Source organism: Taeniopygia guttata, chromosome 11, assembly GCF_048771995.1.
Source record: "Taeniopygia guttata chromosome 11, bTaeGut7.mat, whole genome shotgun sequence".
NCBI lineage: Eukaryota > Metazoa > Chordata > Aves > Passeriformes > Estrildidae > Taeniopygia > Taeniopygia guttata.
Genome location: NC_133036.1, coordinates 3,828,933 through 3,847,614, shown reverse-complemented (window position 1 = coordinate 3,847,614; position 18,682 = coordinate 3,828,933). Strand labels below are relative to the sequence as shown.

Here is an 18,682-nt window from a genome sequence, read left to right as displayed (position 1 = left end):
ATAATTTTAGTGCCTCTTGGCAGAAAGAGGGAACTTTGCAACCTCTTCTCTGAGTTTGTACATTCGCATGTTAAAGCTGAAACTTCAAGTTTGTCACCTGGAACTTGTCCTAGCAGGAGATAAATCACATGACTGGCTGTGTCATGGAAATCTAAGAGACTGTGTTTAGGAACTAGCCAAGGGCTCGTTGCTGTAATTTGTTGTTGGGATTTCTTCCTTCAGGCAGATCACTTCTGTATTCACCATTTTAATACTTCTGATTTTCTGTTTAGAGTAGCACTTTGTTTAATTTCCCTTCTTCCTGCTGTGCTTTTGCAGGTGATGCAGAATAATCACATAGCTTCTGTTACTCTGTATGGCCCCACACGGCCCAGCAGCCAGTTGAGAACGTCGGACCTTCCCCAGTGAGCATCCCCTGCAAAGTCAGCTAATCTCAATGCTACAGAATTAGTACAGCGTGCCTTGATTTGCTGCCACTTATAATATGGAAAGCACGTTATGATTTTATTTTTTTTTTCAATAAGCCTTTCCACCCAGGAGTGGTGTGGAGAGGAAATTCTCTCAACCCTTCATCATGGGGCATGGAACTGTTGATGGAGGAAAGCAGCTTAGGTGCCTGTGCCGTCATTTATTCCTCTCCGTTGCCCTCGTCCTATGCAGCACAGACGTGAAGAGACTGTCCCTCCTTCTCAGCTGGCAGAAGGGGGAAATGGAAGAGGGGCACGTAATGACTGCAAGAATTAGAAGCACAAACTTTCTGAGCCTTGGAGCATCTGGAAGCAGGTATTGATTTTAGTCTGTTTGTGTTACTGTATTGATGTGGTGGTCACATTTTAAGAAAATGTGTGTGTATATATATATATATAGATCTAAACACCTCGGTATTTCTGTGGCTTAGGACATTGTACCAAGTGTGACAAGGATGTATATATGTCCATGATTTCAGGCACCACATCTTTGTGTAACTTTAAACCAAGCAAGTAGCATGTGCATAATACTTGGTTGTAACATTTGCACTACATACACTTTAATTACTTGATAAACGTTTATCTTCACTGAGGAGCATCTGTGTACTGGGTGAGAGTGGGGTGTGGTGGTTATTTAATGTACACTGCGCATAAAGCTTATTTATACAGTGGATCAAATTTATCCACCTTCCTGCACTAATATGTACTTGATATGCTGATACAATTTTTTTCTGTCATGGCTGGTTTACTAATTTTTTTCATATGCAATTTCGAAAGAAAAAATTCTGGAAGGGGTTATTTCTATGATTGAATTATGTTTTAATGAAAAGATTTGATACAATTTTTCATACTAGTGAAAAATTTAACGAAGAAATAATGTTGCCTCATTTGCCTCTGTTCCAAAATCCTTTATTCCTACTCTATTTCCTCAGAGAGAAAGAAAAGCTGTATATAATGGTATCTCAGAAAGAAATTCTGGAATTCCGCCATCACCAATATAACCTTTTCTGTAACTTTTGATGTATGATTTTAATTTATGCCAAAGGTTTAGCCAAAGACATCCTCGTTGTAGTTTCACTGTTTCTGTACATATATGCTAACTGCACACCCCACCCCAGCAGACCGGATATAGGCTTCTTTCTAGTTGGGAGATGCTGCTCGCAACATTTTATCCCAGGAGGATACTTTAGGTTTCTAGTTCTCTTACCAGTCTTATTTGGGAGAAATAGGTGGTCTGTCTTTGAAATAATGAACCCTTTTTAAAAATGGACAAGAGAAATGTATAATTTTATCCCATTTTTAATATTTTGGTGTCGCAACTTGTGATACATAGATGACAATTTTGTGAGTTTTACTATGTGTGTACAGATTTTTGTAAATATGACATTTTTGTAATTCTAACTCCATGTACAGTGTAATCCTGTATAGTTTATCAATGAATGAGAGATAGGAAATCGAATGTTAAGTGAAGTTTGGGATCCTGGACCAGTAGCAGGGATAAATGTGTGTGTGTGCGAGACATTCTTTGCCATTTAGTCTTCCTGTATACTGTGATACTCTCAACTGTTTTGCTAAAACAAACAAAAAAGCCCCATGGAGAATCTAATGGATAAGGAAAAAGTTACTGTTTACCTTTATCCCTAGGTGTCACTCCTGTTGAATCCCTGTTCAATCTGTGCTGTCTCCTGTGATCGTTGCTTGCTAAGAAAATTCTATGCCTCAATCTTCCTTTTTGTTTCCTCTCTAATTTTAATTTCATTTTACATAGCCCTTCTGTAAATTAAATGGAATAATAATGAGCATGTACACTGAAAGAAAAATAAAAAGAGACTCTCAGTTACTGTTTTTGTGTTAAATACAGTTGCTGGGTGTTTTTGTAATAAAATCATGGATGTTCTTGCTTTTTATTTTCTTATTAATTAGTTCTTTTTATTTTACTGGTTTTCAGACTTTGTATTTGAAGTACCTGATGAGTGTATAGTGACTTTATAGCCAGTTCAGTATGTTCTCCAAAGAAACAGTAACTAACATAACTTGATAGATACTTGTAAGGTTCTGCCCTGAAGTGGAGAAGTCTGTAAAGTGTGGTCAGTAGCACTGTGGGCTCTGCATTGTGTTCAGAAATGAGGTTGTTACGTTTCTGTGGGCCTTGGGGATCATGGAAATCAATTGAGCTTTGAAGAGGGGGAATATTGCACAGCAGAAAGGAGGAAATGCCTGCAGTGAAAGCTGCAAATGTGAGTTCTCCTACTGCGTTCGTGTGCCCCAAGCGACTTCCCAGAAAAGCTTTGGGAGTCTCCTGCCCCGAAGCAGCTCAAGGTGAATGCAGGGCATAGGGCAGGGGACTCCTGCACTGCTGTGCGGGCAGGCAGAGCTCTCAGCCTCCTCCTGCAGCCTCCCTCAGTGCTGCAGTGCACACTGACCCTGCCTGCTGCTCGCCTCAGTGTGCTCGCACACAGTTTTATGGTCTCTCAGCTGAGGTGCTGTGCATGCTGATTCTTGTTACTAAAACGTGACAGCAGTCCTGATGCTAACTTCAATTAATTTTAATCCATCCTTTTCTAATAGAGGCTGCAGAGAAGCTGCAAGAGGAGATAAATCCTTGATGGGATGGTTTGAGTAATGGCTATGGCAATGCCACCAATATCCTCCTCAAGCATATTGAGTTGAATTTCTTCAACTTAAGAGTGAGGTCAGGCCTGCTGCTGTAGCATGAGCCCTGAGACTTAGGACAGGAGCAGCAGCTAATCTGTGGTGTTTAATAACTACAGTGGCTCCCAGCTTCACTTGTAATGCTCTGGTGAGATCTAGTGGCTTAAATAGTATTGGTAATTAACAGTTCTCTCTTAACAACCCATATACTTCTCTAGGTCAGCCCCTTGATATTGAAAAATTCTCTGCACAGACAAAAAATTAAAGGCAGTTTTGCATCTTGGCTGTTGCTGCTGGGCTGAGCTCAAAGCATTTGACTTTTGGGAGAGGCAGGTGTGAAGAAGCACCAGGAGGGAGAATGTGGAGCTGCTTTTATGGATTTCCTCACCCACCCTTTGTGAATGCAGCTGTTCACAACCCTCTTGTCTGAGATGTTTTGATTTGTTTGCTCCTTTTTGGACTAAGCCAAGCCAAGCTGTTCCTGAGCTGATGCATTAGAGAAGCGTTGTGGAGCATTTAAGGACTTAAGGACTTGCTGCCATGAGAAGTTCAGCCATGGGTAGAGGGAACTGATGGTGGGTTTGAATCAGAAAGAAGAGAGGAAGGAGTGGAGGAGCTCTGGGGGACAAGGCAAGGATGGCAGTGTGGCAGGAAGGGAGGCTGAGATGAGGCAGTTTCTCTGAACCAAGAGCTCTTCTGGGCAAAGGGCTGCTCAGGGGGAGCAGGGGGCCAGCTCTGCCTCCCCCTCCAAAGGAACTGAGAGATTTGGGCATCAGATCCCATTTTGCCAGGTGGCCTTGTTCCTTGTGATAATCCTATGTGGTTTGATACAGATCCTGCATGTTGGCAACATGTGCATTGATCCACTATTTTGGTTTCATATGATAAAACTGTTTGATATAAAGTAAAATTGCATTTTTAATAAAACATGTAGTGCATATGATCTCCTTCTGATGTGTGCTGTTTTCCTTTGTAAAGAGGTCAGGAGTTTGTGTGTGTGCTTAAATTGCAGTACTGTCCACAGTATTTCATTTGTTTACAATTAATAAAACTGATTGCTGTGCCCTTCTCTAAGGAGGTGAAGCTGACATTTCTTCACCTATTTTCCAGGCCTTCAAGCAGTCCCTGGGGTCCTGTGATGGCTTCAGGCAGTGCTGTATAGATAAGTGCTGCTGTGTAATACTAGAACCCTCTGTTCCCCAAATTGCAATTCCTGACAAGGAAAAGCAATCTTCTCTTGCCAAGAACTGCCACATTTTTAATTCTAAACAGATTTTTTTTTTTCCCTGAAAGACTAATCATATGGTGTGTTAGAACTTATTCATGTGATCATGATCATTCAAATTCCAGAGCTCCCATCCAACCTGTTTAAAACAAAATCTTTCAGCTCTACAAGTAGATGGTGATTCATCATTGCTTTGGGGCTGGCTGGAGATTAGGGGCCAGCTGCTGTTTTCCAGAGGGAAATTGTGGGTGGTGCTGCCCCCTTCACACTGACTTTCTACCTGCTGTTAGAACCTGTTAGTCACTTAACTACCCTAAGCCAGAACTTCTATTGTGTTGTTGTGTTTGGTGGCTCAAAATGTACATTGAAAGTAAATCTGTGTGAGTCAGTGTGGCTCTTAGAAATGTTATGTCCAAACCCTCTCTTCATCCTTTCTCCAGAGTATTTGGGCAAAGACCAAGTTGTCTGATTTGGCACAATTTCACATAGGCTGGTTGTGTTCAGTATATTTTTTGATGTTATGATGCAAGAAACATTATTCCATGCTAGTTACAATTGTTCTGTGCCACCTTTTGCCTGATAAACACCTTTTTTTAAAACCTTGATTACACCAGTGCAAAGCCCCCTCCTCTCTGCCTGACTCTGTCAGCCACAATCTGCCACAGCACATGGAGCCAAAGAAATACCTCACTGTGTGTGCTGTTCAAATCCTGGTTAGTTCTGGTGGTTCTTTTCATGTGAAGCATGAACCAGGTTGTGTCAGAGAGAGGATAAGGCTGAAGTAAAACAAGGGGAAATGGAAAATGGAGCTCACTGGAGATGCAACTGTTAAGCATTAAAAACAGGCTCAATGAAGCAGAGCTCATGAAGGATTTTTTGGGGGGGAGTGTATGTGTTATTTGGGGGCTCAAGTAAGTACTTAAGGTGTAACTTAAATACCATATTCTTTGCCTATGTGAATTTGTGCTGTGACTAATAAAGATGCTGTTAAAATATTTATCTGCCAACATCCCAAGCTCTTGTGGTGTATGTGGGGATGTCTGTTTTTCCAGCAGGTGAAATAATTTATCCTCATCATCTGGAAAACATGAGTGCTTGAAACAGCAGGAAAGGTAAGCTGGAGTTTGCAGGGCAGGGCATTCACTCTGGTGTAAGAGACCATTATTACAGTAACTTTTGTTCTGGAGTAATGGTTTAATGTAATCTTTTTCATACATTAATGAATCTCTCTTTAAATTTCACTCCTTTAGTTATTTTGAAGTACTGCATATTCCAATTCTGGAAGCTGGCTTTAAGTGCCTTAATGCTTTACACCTACACTATATACATATATATATATACATATATATATATATATATATATATATATATATATATATTCCACTGAGTGCATAAGTTTCATTATCTTATCCTTCAGAGAGGCATTTAGTTTAAATACCAATCAGAAAAAACCCTGCATGATTATGCAATGTGCAATCTAATCAACTAAATAATCAAACCAGCCTGATTTGCTGTATTCCCTTTTCCCCTCAGCTCATCTCAGAAAAACTGCAGCCCTGAAATTCTGAATTTACCCTGTCCCTTGCTGGGTAAGCTCTGCTGCATCCACAGTAGGGAGGTTACAGAGATTATTCCACCCTTTTCTGCTTTTCTGGCTGTAGACACCAGTTGTCTTCTTGTCACACCTTGATTCCCACCCAACTCAGGCACCCCCCTGGGACAAGGCTGTCACTGCAAACCTGTGTTAGGTTTTTTCCAAGGTTTTAGCTCATGGATCGTCAACAGATGGGCTGGGAAAGGCGGGGGAGAGAGAAGATCCCTGAGCTGAGTCTGAATGGTTTGGAGAGAGCCTTGGGCTGGCCAGGAATGGTGGGGGAGCTGTTTGCCACTCCTGGAGGGACTCAGTTGTGCTCCTCCTTTGGTTTTACTTTCCTCTTTACTTTCCCCTCTCATTCCTCAGTATGGTTTTCTTACTGATCATAAAAGCAATGAAAAATTGTATTTAAAAGTTTTACTGGTTTTTAAAACTGCCACTGCAGTTAGTAGCATCATTAGGAAATGTGGTGGGCTGATTTTCTGAGCTGCTGAGACTTGCAAGTCCAGCTGGAAGAGGTACAGCTCAGGAGATCAGCAGGTTTTCATGCTGGGCTTTGGGATAGACTTCTTTTTCTCTCTGATCTGATGGTCTTTCAGCACTCCCCAGGGAATGTTCTCAGTGCTGATATTTAGTGAAGGTTCTCTGAGCCGTTTGATTATTTTGTACTGTTTGAGTTTGCAGCTGAGGTTTGCTTCTGGAAACCTGCTGTAGAAAGATGAATAATTAAGCTGCAGACAGGAAACACAAGATTTTAATACTGAATTGCTTCAGAGTCCTCTTTGGCTTCCTTTTTTGTTATGTCTGTCTGCAGTGGCTTGACCAAATGACGGATCTTGGCATTCCCTACCAGTTTGTGTGTCCAGAGATGCACTTGGAGGTGCTGAATGTGAGCTTCAAGCCAGCTCTGCTCATTGTAAGTGACCAAATCTGGCTACTTATGTACAGCAGGAACAAAACTTGACTGTGTGAATCCTTGGGACTCCATAAAACTTACTTACTGTATTAGTTTCAGAAGTTAGAAAGTCTGCTTGCCTTGTTTGCTACTACTAGCACCCACTTGGGATGTTTTTATGTTTTTTCTTGTCCTGGGTTAGTCATGAAAAAAATTGCCAACAAAAATTTATAGCAAGTATGACTGGAGCACTCAATTAGCCAGTTAATAAAACCTACTCAGAATGTCATTCTGAAAAGGATGGGTTTGGGTTTCTGTGATGCATCAGAAAGGTCAGTAGAGGGTCCTTCCTGTCAGTTCTCATACATACCTGGGGGGTCAGGATTTTCTGAAAAGACCCTCATCCTTAAGGAAACAATCTTTAGCTCGGGTAAAGTCAAAGCCTTTGCCTCCTACAGCAGTAAGCAGAACTCAATAAACTGCAGGGGTTGCAGCACAGCTCTCAGCATTTCCCCAGAGCACTATGCTCACATATGGCATCTGTGAACTTCCAGCTTAACTGCAGAAGCAAATGGAAACTTAAAGCCAAGTCAAATAGGCCATGCAGCAGAGGCTGGAGAACAAAACCAGATTGATCTTTCATCAAGAGAGACTCTGGTATTCACTGGATAAGAGAATGAGCTATTCTATAGACTAAGATAATGGAGTAAGCAGTTTACTCTAGCTCTGTTTCTGCCATCAGGGTATGTGCTGGCACAGACTGTGTCAACACAGATGTTGAACAACAACTTTGGTCTGGGACAAAATGCAGTCATTAATGCTGTGTTGTGGATAGATTACAGATCTCAAGATATTACAGAGGGAGGAGCCAACTCTGCATCTTCAAGTGTAAAAGGAAAACCTTAATAAGGACTGCTGAACCTGACTAGCTGCCTCATAGGAAATTGCAAGGTAAACTCTATTTATTTTTCTGTCACTGCCGTTAAAATAAGTCCAGCACAAGGAAACACTTACCAAGTTATCCAAAATAATGAATAATGTATTTTTCATGTTACTGTCTTCATGAAAAATCCCTGTGATTTTAGTCTTAACAACGTGTGCAGGTGTACTTGACAAACTCATTCTGACAACTAGAGGCACATCTGCATGCTGTCTTTTAATAATGGTATAAATAATTTCCCAAACTGTAAACTACTCCCAGATAATACATTTCTGTACAATCTCATAAATACACAAGTATCACACATGTTAGCAGACAGAAGCAGGAGTGACTGTTCTACCAGTGAGGCTTTGGCTTAGTTCCACAACCTGCAAAGCTCCTTGTGAGGCTCACGTGAACATTTGATATTTCAGGATTGCATCCTGAAAACATCTCAAATTTAGAAATCTTTCCATTTCTATATAACTGATCTTTTCTTGGAAATACATTACTGTGAGGCTTGAACTCATGATGAAAATTACCAAGGTGTAAAGCTCTTGTTCATAGTCTGCCACAGACACTCCCAGCCTGCTGCTCTCTCTGTGCATTGTTAGTACCAGTACTGAGCCCAAGCTGCTGTGGGGTGGGGTGGGAGGGAGCTTACCCACGGATATGAAATGCAGCTGTGCTGCAGGCTCTGTGCAAGGGAAAGGAACTTTGGGCTTTTATGACTGATTGTAGTTTCCTTTGAAGCTGTGTGGATGTGCCATCCCAAGGGGTTTTCTGATGGACAGGAGTTTTGTTGAGGGGGTAAAAACTTGTAAAAGAATTAACAAACACAGTACCAGAGGTGAATTAAGGCTCTTTGTCCCATGAATTTCACAGCTTTGTAACCCTGATTTAGAGGAATTCACTTCTGCTTTGATGTCTGATAAAAGTATATTCTTCTAAGGTAGTCTGCTGCTGGGAAAACAAAATGCATCAAAGTCTGGACTATACTTTGAAAAACTGAGCAATTCAGTGTTCTTGTCTGATGCTTAAAATACTTACAAAGTTCCTGACTGAACCTTGGAAAACCCAACAGAAAGATTGCTGGGTGGTTTTGATTTCTTGTAATAAATTTAGGTGGACTTTTATTCTGAAGTCCTTTTGTCTGAACACTCTCCCTTCACATGACACCCACAGCAGTATGAACGTCCTGGCTGCCCTCTGCAGCTGACTGTGCTAAGCAAGAGACCAAGGTCTGTAGAAACCAGCCCAGTCCACTCTTTGGTTTGAAGCAGCTTCCAGATGTGATGCAAGCAGCAGCTCTGTGTGGGGTTATGCTTATAAGCAAAGGATCTCTCCAGATACAAACCTTCTGAAAATCTGGGTCAGATCGTGAGAGTGATCAGATACTGTTGATGACTTCTGAATTTTCCCTGAATATCAGTCAAGCATAGTGCAGAAAGCCTGAGCTCAGGGAAGTGCCAAAACCTACTCCACTGGTCCCCTGAATCTTGAGCATGTCAACAGAGCAGATATTTGAACTGAGAAGAATGATGAAAAATTAAGACTCAAAGTGATCAACTCAAAGTTCTTGTCCTTTCTGTAAAGGTCCTTTGTAAGTCTGCTCCTTTCTAGTTATCTACTTACCTGTCCTTTGCTCCACCAGCCATGCCAGCCTCAGCATCCAGTTTGATTTCTTGTAATCCACCTGAACTGCAACTGTAGGACCCCTTTTCAACAGCTGTTTGTTGTTCTCTTCTTACAAGGCCTGTGGAAAACCAACCAGGCAGCAGTGATGTGATCTGAGCGGACACTAAGGGGACTCAGTTTCCTGTACCCTAGTTACTGTCTGGTCATTTTTCAATGAGTCCAAGTCAAGTAGCAAGTTGACAATGATCCCTGTGCTCCCTGATGTCTGTTCTTACCTTATGTCTTCCTTCATTTCTCACACTTCTAACCATGCTGAAAAATGTCCAAGGACTGCATTTTTCAATGTGCTTTTACACACTGTCCCACTAAGCACTACTATAATCCTAATAAATAATAATAAATTATATATATGTTATGATTATTTGGACTCATTAGTACAGAAAGACCCACATGATATGTATGTGCAGATGTGGAATTTGGACAAATTCCTGCCATTGTTTGTTGTCTTCTCCTAATGTTGTAAATAAGACGTGCTAAAAAACACTTGGAAAGTTGGTTTGTTGGGCTGTATCATTTCCAGGCTCCCTTCTTGGCTGGTTTGCTGTGTGTGCTGTGCTCTGCATTATCAGGGTGGTGATGCTGGTGTTATCTGAGCTTTCTTCTTCCATTGGAAAGGCTTCTTCACCTGCTTCTTCTGAGTACAGGAAAGCCGTGGGCTGTGGAGCAGGTTCCACATTAGCCAGATCTCAGCAACCTTCAGGCTATGAACTACCATGAGATCTTTGTAAAAACAGGGATCGAACGTCTGTAGGTGTGGGGCAGCAGAAGGCTTAACAATGCCAAAGGTCTTGAATCCTTCATGTAAAATGGGCTTGAGGTTGATTCTCTGTAAGCACATGCCCAAAAAGACATCATCAATGGGGAACAGCTCCACCTCCCTGCAAGCCCTAGAGAGCTTCCTCATGGTGCAGCCGGACAGCAAGAACCCTCCTCCTCCGGCATAGGCGGGGTAGATGCTCAGCCCGTACATGGTCTCTGGGATGTAGTATTTGCTCTTCTGCACACGGATGGGACGGGCATTGTAGATGATGTCCCCAACAAAGAGATCTTCAGTGGGATCGTGTCTCTTGAGGAAATCAACAATGTTCTCAACGTTGACAAAAACATCAGCGTCACCTTTAAAAATAAATTTCACATTGTGGCAGAATTCAGCAGCCCAGCTCAGGAAGTGGATCTCCTTCAGGGTCAGGTTGAAGAAAGTGTCCATGAAGTCCCAGAGTAAAATGTCCCGGTATGTCTGACTCTCCTGCTGCATCAGGGTCTCCCATGTTGCCAGCACTGTCCTATTCTTTGGTGTTCCCAGCAGGAACACTCGCTGGATCTGCTCCCCATTCACCAAACCCTCCCTGCCCCAAGTTTTCCGGACAATCTCACGCCTGTCAAAGTCTTCAACTATCGATTTGATAGCAATGAGCAGAAAGGGACCTGCCGGTGTTTTTCGGCATTTCCTGGGCTGGTTAATGAGGAGATTGAAGTTCCTGTTATCCTTGTTTAGGAGATAGAGCTTGAAGTTGAAGGCAGAATCGGTCAGCGGGGGTGGAGATGTAGTTTGCACCCTGGTTTTGGCCACTTCTGTTTGTCTCATGGCAGGGGTAACTTGGGGTCTGGGTGCAGTTGCCTCTGCTGGCATCAGCCTCTGAGGTGCTTTGAGATCAGAGAATACTTTTGGTGCTACTCGAGGCTTGTTCTGTGCTGGCTTCTTCTTTCCTGCCGGGACTAAATGTTCCAGCTGGGAGTAGAGCAAAGAACAAAGCGCCACCAGCAAGAAGAGGGTACAGATCACATCCCCTTTGAGGCGAACTCTCATTGTCTCTCCAGTGTTCCTGGGACTGTTAAAAGCTGTGTTTGAGCTGCCTGGCACCACTGGCCATCTGTAAATAAACACAGTGTGTCAGCAGTGAGGATTTGGCAGGTCTGAAGCAAGCAGGCAAGACTAACTGAAACATCATTTAAAAACCCAGCAGCAAAGCACATTTTACTCACACAAGCACAGAGATGTTGAGGAAGGGTTGCAAACTTACTGCTGATCCCAGTGCCAGCCAGCTCTGTGACTTGGTTAAGCAGTCATCCATCATCTTGAAAACCACTCTAAGCACAAACCAAAATCCTGCATCCCTTACTGCTGAATGTGTTTTGTCATTTCAGAGATTTCATTGGGAAAAGCAAAGTTGAAAATGATAAATGATGCCATTCTCCATAAGTAATTGCCTTTTTTTCCTTCTAGCTTCACAACCATTACTTGCTGCTTTTAGACTTTTTGACTCAAACCAGGGAGGCCCAGGCTGACTGCTGAAAGGCAGACTCTTCATGGCAGTGTGTTGCTGGTGTTTCCCTGCACTTGGAACCAGCTTTTGTTAAACTGTGATTTGTATTCAAAATGAATACATTGGGTACAATCTAGAATTCACATTTCTCCTGCCAGTATTCTTTATAAAATATTAAACCATTGTAAGTAACTTCCATTAATAAGGTTAGAAGGGGCCATGGCTGTTTTTCCTCTGCCAAATCACCCTAACCCCTAAGTGAGAGGTGGGGAAATAATTCCCAATATGCAGAAGCAAGACAGAACATGGTGTTAGGAAAATTTTGTTCATGTATGATAGATGAAGCTGCCTTTTGAAATACAGGACTTTTCTTCACTTACACTTTTCCTGGAGATCTTCTGTCTTATTTGATCAGTTCTTCAACTGCAAACAAAAATGAGAATGAAAGAGCAGTAAGAAGGCAGCAAGCAGCAGGTACCCACAGTTCAGGGAAGAGCTGCTCAGGTGTCTGAGCTGCAGCAAGGGCAGGTCCTCTCATCACCCTGCAGGTGCAGCCACTCCCTGCAGCAGCAACAGCAGAGCTGGACACAGGGACCCCACAGCTGCTCCAGGAGGAGGCGAGTGACCATCACCATTCCTCCCATCCTCAGCAAGAAGGAAGTTGAGCCCCACCCACAAATTTCCCCACAAGTGCACGTAAGTATTTTATCCACCCACTGAGATCATTTCCAAAGGTGACTTCTGGGATAAAAAAAGCTGGAGAGGCACGTTTGACGAGGACATACAGTGACAGGAGAAGGTGCAAGTGCTTGGTAAGAATTTGGTGGTATCTGTTTTCATCAGATCTCCTTTTACTGTCCGGGACTGGATCACTTGCTAATTGTTCATTAACCATCAATTTTTTATCAGCCGTAATGTTAAGTTTTCAAAGTCAAAATTAGATTGACAAGTCTGTAATTATGAAGTAATAAAATAGTGACACCTGTGATATCTAAGCAGTATTTCAAGACTTAAGAGGAAGAAAAGTATTACACCAGTTGATTTCTTGGCCAGACTCTTTAAAATTCTTATTTGCACATTATTTGAACATTATTATTTAAATACTGTGCTTTTTCCTTACTGATTAACTTCACCTCCAAAGTACTGTTGAAATAGAGTATTTCATCATCATATGTTATTGCATATCTTTTTCCCAAGCTCCAAGATGTTTACTGACTTCATTCACTTTGTCTCCATTATTTATGAAATTCTCATTTTGGAAAACAACATACCCATGCCTTGGTGTAAGGCTCTTTCCATTCCTGGTGTATTTAAAGTCACATTGGCCTTGTCCTGATGACCATGGCTTTTTTCCTTAGGCCTTGTTTCTTGCCTTTTTCTGCCCCCTGATAGAGGCTTTTCTTCATTTGTTAGCTTTTTTTTGTTTACCTTTCACTCCTCTCCTAGGCAGATGTTTTCACTGGCATAACTTGGATACTAATAGCAGGATTGAACAATTTTCTCAGATCTCTTGTAAATTGTTGCTCAAGTGTTTAGAATACTCAGGATCTGTTTTCTGTTTATGTTCTTTCTGCCACGTGGCCTGGCTCATAACCATGTTCAGCCTCATGAAACAATCCCTCCTGACATGTACAGGATGTTGGCTTGCATTTTACATCTGAAGTCCCATCTCCTTCTTCACAGCAAATTTCTTTTTCCTTTTCTATGCAAAAGTTTGATCTTATTTCAGCTGCCAGGCTTCAGATGGTAATTAAAGAGCTGGATGAAAGTCCTGGATTTTTCCTGTGTTTAATGTTATCGATAAGGGTTTGGAATAAAATGTGTGTGTCATGAAACTCGTAATTTCCATGGCTTGCAGCTTTTTATTGCCAGCATCTCAGAATCTGGCAATAAGTGCCCTTGGAAAAGCCAAGGAAAACCCTGAATTGTTACAAGCCTGGGCAGATATCCCAGATTTTCCTCTGTGTTTTCTTTTATTGAAAATAAAGTGTCCAAAAGAGTGATTTCCACTCTGAAATAAAACAGTTCAGTGCTGAATACAGACCTCTATTTTTCAAATGAAGTTGCCAGCCCTTGAAGTGATTCCTTGATCTAATTATACGGATTTTCCAGTCTTTGTTAGATATTTCCTTCTTTGGAAGGAAAATACCCTTGATTGTTACAGTGGTGTAAGCTCTATCCATGGATGGCAGTGTGGGAAAAGCTGTTCTGCTCTCGAATACAGAGGGACTGATGATTCTGGCAGATGCTCTGGTATGTCCTAAAGCCAAAAGGATTATTCATCCACTTTGACACCAGGGGAAAAGAATTACAGGGCTATCAAAGTGAGCAGGAAATATTTGATGCCAAAGGAAAGAGATGAGTGCACAGAGAGTGTTTCTCAGCACAGCACATCCCTGAGTGTCTGAGGCTGATGCACCTTTGCTTCCCCTGCTGCTGTGGGGAACCCCCATCCAACCTGTGAAATGGAGCTGGGCTTACAAACTGCTGCATCACTCAGGGCCTTGAGGAATGGCCTGGCTGCCAGCACTGCCTCTTGTGTCCTCCAGGCTTGGAAAAACAGGCAGCTGTCCCTCTTTGTGTTGGCTGTCTGGGGATGGATACTGAGGAGTGTTGAGTCTGGCTTGATGAGGTCTGGATGGGATCATGGGGCTTTTCTCCCCAGGACAGGGGTCCTGGGGAAGGCTGGGGATGTTCCACCCTGGGCTGAGCACCAGCAATGTTAGAGGGCTCAGCTGGGGAGTGGGAAGAGGCTGATAGGTCACAGATCCATGAGGTGGGAAGATGGGGAGCCATACCTAAGGAATGAGTTGGAAGAACCAAGGGGGCACAGCCTGCAGAGCCCAAGAGCCAACAAAAGGCTGGAAAGCTGGAAGTGGCCAGAGCTGGGCATGGCACCCTGATGAGCATCCAGGCAGGGAGACTGACCTGTGCTGTTGCATGCTTGGGCAGAGGGCCCAGTCCTCTGCCTGGTTTTCATTTATTTGAGAGGAGGATTCTGAAATATGGCCAAGAACAGCCGCAATAAAAGCAGTCAAGTGATGATAAAAAATAATAAATTGCTAGCCCTTCATTCCCAATGGAATGATATGAGACCTTGAGCTCATCCTGGCAATCTTTTTTTGCCACAGTCATGACATCTCCATCACTTGGCACTTCTGCTGAGGGCCAAAATGGAAAAAAGTCCTCTGGATCCTGTTCCCAGATTCAGTCAAGAAGCCTTGGTGATTCTGGCATGCTGCTTTGTGCCTTGAGGAGTAGTTATTCGATCCAGCCAGCCCTGGGAAAAGCAGCTGAGATAATCAACCTGAAAACATGATGCACTGAGCACAGGGGCACAAGATCAGCACTGAGCTCCGCTGCCCACATCCATCCCCACCAGACACAGCTGTGGGGTGGCCTGAAATCAGCTCCTCCCTGCTGCATGGGAAGTGCTTCCAGCTCCCTCCTGACTCCTGTCCTCACTCCTGAGGCTGGAGCTGCCACTGGTAGGTTTGGGCTGGGCAGCAGAGGGACACCGAGGCCATGCAGCACGTGGAGCTGTGGCTGCTGATGGAGGTGTCCTGTCTGTCTGTCTGTCTGTCTGTCTGTCTGTCTGTAAAACGAGCTAAAGAAAGTATGTGGGATCCAGCACTGATGGGTTTGATGAGGTTTGATGAGGTTTCTTTGTAATCATCAGAGAAGACTGTATAATCTCGGTGGTGGGGATACTTTGAGGAAATGCTTCAGGTTTGGGATATTTGTTTTCATTTCATGTTTGCTGAATGCATTCCACAAGAACAAAGTCATCTTGTAGCAGCCTGTGCTGGATACTGAGACCTGCGCGGGCTCTGGCCTGCAAGGGGAAAAGGCTGTGCCTGTGTTCTTCTCCTGCCTTGTTTACAGGAATTTTTCCATCCAGATTCCCTCAGCAAGAAGAAAACAAACTCCCAGGATCCTCCTCACCCGGTTCCTCTGCCCCAGGAAGAGTCCTGACACTGTTCAAGAGCAGTAATGCCACAGGCTCTGCCCATGCTGCAGCTGGGGCTGTGTGAATCAGACGTGTGCAGGTGAGCTTTCTCCCCCCAGAGCAGGATGCTGACAACAAGAAGTCTGCTCCCTCACCCTGGAGGCTGCATCTTCCCACTGACACACTTGGTCCCATCCCCTGCACCCCTGAGGGTTGGGAGAGGGTTTGACTACTGTGCCTGCACCACTTTAATTTAAATGTCTTGCTGAACACAGGGATGTGGGAAGTGTTTTGGGTGAGGAATCACATTTTGCTCTCTTTAAGCTGCACTGGGCTCCATCTTTCTCCTACCCTTCTACAAGAACCTGAATTGCAAAGGCCAAGGTTTCAAGTCCTCAGTATTGTGCTGGCAAAACTTATCTGGGCTCTTTGGGGTACAGGGAACTGTGTCAGCTTCCAGTGCTGACACATGTGAGGTTATGTTGGTGGAGTTTGTTCTACCCCACATACAAAAACTTGCAAGAAACAACTTGAGTTTAATCATTTAAGCTGGGTTTGAAGTGTTTAAAGGGGAAAAGTAGCTCTGTGTATTGGAGCAGGGGAAGAAGCTGTGTTCCACTTCTATGTTTGGGCGCCATATAATGGCTTTTATTCTTCCATAGGTTTGGGGTTTGTTTATTTATTTTAATTTGTTTTTCTACTGCCCCACTCAAGAAAAAGTCAATAACCTCATCAAAGTTATTGCTTTAAGTGGCCCTGGTGTTGAACAACTCCTCTCTGCATTTCAGGGTGTTTGTGAAGGTCTCATTTGGAATTACAGAATTATAAAGTGATGCTGAATTATTTGATCTTCTTGATTAGAAGACAGAAGTGGCTGAAATACAAAGACCCCTTTGGCATGCTGGTAAGTGCAAAGCCCTAGAAAAATGAAGTAACCAAAACACTCACTGTGCTGCCTTACCAGATAAAAACTCATCCTAATTCAGCTGCTTACAAGTTCTGAAGTCTGTAAACAAACTGAGAGCAGGCTGTAGGATTTGATTAGCTGAGTGTCTTGAGAGCCATTCCAGGAATTGGGTTCATGAACCAGAACCAAGGGAGCACAGTGAGAGGAGCAGAGGCTCAGTGTTCAGCTGCCCACGATGGCACAGCTCAGACACTGCTGGCCAGTGCCACAGTCACAGCACTGCAGCATCACTGCTGCTGTTATTTGCTATAGCACCTGGAGGCAAAAGCTCTGTTGAGTCACATACTGAGGAAGCAGGTAACAAAAATGCAGGCCCTGCTCCAAAGACAATTTCCAACTTTCCTGCCAGAGCTGCTTTTCAGGGCATTTTAAATTTTTTTTTTCCAGGCCAGAGCAAATGAATGTATGAGATCCATGCTGTTACAGGACAGGGTGGCTTATTTATCCTCCTGCCTCAGTCCTCAAATATGTAGTTTGATCAGCTTCCCAGCTGGCTGGTCCCATTTTATTGCAGTTTCTTCTGTTGGCACTGCCAACCTCCCCTTTGCAATGCCAGTCACGTTGGATAACTGCTTGCAAATGGCTGCTGCGGTCGCCTCCCTTCACCTTCCACCAGTCAGAAACTTTTCTGAAGTGCAGAAACTCAAACACAGAGGAACTGCAGAGCTGCTGTTTGAAGGCTGTTGAGGTTTCCACGTGCAGGGGTCCCAGAGAGGAACTGGCCCCTCCTTGCTGGGGACTGCGGTCCCATGGGAGCCCTGCTGACCCTGGGCAGCACCAGCTGCCTGCAGGACTGAGCTCCAGGGACGGCTGGCTGCCAGCACCCTGCTCCCCTGGTCCTGCTGGCCCAGTGTAAGTCACTCAGGCACACATGGCACAGTTTGGGGGCTGCAGCTCGTTTATGCAGTGCATGATGCTCTGTCCCTCTTGGGGCAGGATGTGCCCTGGGGGCAGTGCCCACACAGCACTGAGCGGTGCCAGGCACCCGGGCTGGGCTGAGCTGGGCTGAGCTGTGCCAGGCACCTGGGCTGGGCTGAGCTCTGCCAGGCACTCAGGCTGGGCCCCAGGATCCTGGGAAACCTCCATGTCCTCTGAGCATGGCCCCACACCTCTAACGAGTGCTCAGCTGCCTGCAAGGTAGGAGAATGTAATGGCCAATGACCTTCTGCAGGCTCAGCAGCCTCCAGAGGTACTGTCCTACCTTCAGATGCAACTTGCTGTTGGTAGTCTGATTTTCAGAATGGCAAAGGGCTCAGCAGCTCAACTCTGAGTGCTCTGGGGAGGAGACAGGTCCCTCCTGAGTGGCCAAGGTGAGGAACCTCTGGTCTCTCTTTCAAACATTAATTTTTCTGGGCACCAGGAGGGGAATAAAGCCTTGCAGGTTTGTGAAGGAATAAGCAACCGAAACAAACACCTTCCTTTCCCAGCCCTCCCCAGTCTGCAGCGCTCACCACCTCTTCAGCTCCCAGACCCTCTTCTGATAGATCATTTGCCCAATGCACCCTAAAGCCAAGCAACTGCAGTGCTGTAGCATGGATGTATTGTTACATCCATGGGAGATGGGACAGGGAGTACACGCAGATGTGCTTTCAAGATTAATTAATTTCAAGATTATACCCAACACATAAGTTTCTCAGAATCTGCCCAAAAGCTATTAAAAAAACATCAGTAACTGCCTGATGATTCAGAGGGGCTAAATTACTTTCTATCTTTGTGACGCTAGAGAGCTTGAAAATTCCCATGTTTTGCTCAAAGCGTACCACAGTGTAACACGGGGAAGATTCATGTCCTTTTACTGATGAAGAATAGCTTGTAAATGTAACTGCCACCATTGGAACATGTTTGTGCATGGGAGGAAACTCTGTCTCAGAGCGCTGCAGGCATTGTCTAAAGAAGCCCCACATTTCTGTAAAAACAACCTAAACATTCAAAGAAAGTTCTTTGGAAAGTAAAGTGTAGAGCAGATGTCTCAGGGCTGGAGCCTGCGTGTTCAGAGCCTGCAGCCGACCCTGCTGCGTGTTAACCATCACGGTCCAGGCTGCTGCACCTAAC

At 44.0% G+C, this 18,682-nt stretch overlaps 2 protein-coding genes and 1 long non-coding RNA gene across 4 annotated transcripts in view; 2 read left to right on the top strand and 1 right to left on the bottom strand.

The window, feature by feature from the left end:
* Nucleotides 1-2,374, top strand: part of PHAF1 (phagophore assembly factor 1) — a 35,020-nt gene extending 32,646 nt beyond the window's left edge. The window contains exon 17 of the mRNA XM_030282712.4: nucleotides 319-2,374. Coding sequence (XP_030138572.1) covers nucleotides 319-408 — 90 coding nt within the window. The 3' untranslated portion in view covers nucleotides 409-2,374. The remainder of the gene's footprint in view (nucleotides 1-318) is intronic.
* The window catches only part of B3GNT9 (UDP-GlcNAc:betaGal beta-1,3-N-acetylglucosaminyltransferase 9), a 19,018-nt gene continuing 838 nt past the window's right edge, over nucleotides 503-18,682 (bottom strand). The window contains exons 2-4 of one of the 2 annotated variants that reach the window (XR_004368963.3): nucleotides 12,095-12,137; nucleotides 9,388-11,321; nucleotides 503-6,646 (exon numbers count right to left, since the gene is read on the bottom strand). Coding sequence is in view for 1 of the 2 variants with exons in the window: in XM_030282714.4 (XP_030138574.3) it covers nucleotides 10,016-11,257 (1,242 nt within the window). In the remaining variant the exon portion in view is untranslated. Of the gene's footprint in view, nucleotides 6,647-7,968; nucleotides 11,322-12,094; nucleotides 12,138-18,682 lie in introns of those variants that run through there. The other variant, XM_030282714.4, reaches the window with a different exon arrangement.
* Nucleotides 7,537-18,682, top strand: part of LOC140684841 (uncharacterized) — a 14,479-nt gene continuing 3,333 nt past the window's right edge. The window contains exons 1-3 of the long non-coding RNA XR_012057705.1: nucleotides 7,537-7,784; nucleotides 12,263-15,763; nucleotides 16,452-16,567. This is a non-coding gene — a long non-coding RNA (uncharacterized lncRNA). The remainder of the gene's footprint in view (nucleotides 7,785-12,262; nucleotides 15,764-16,451; nucleotides 16,568-18,682) is intronic.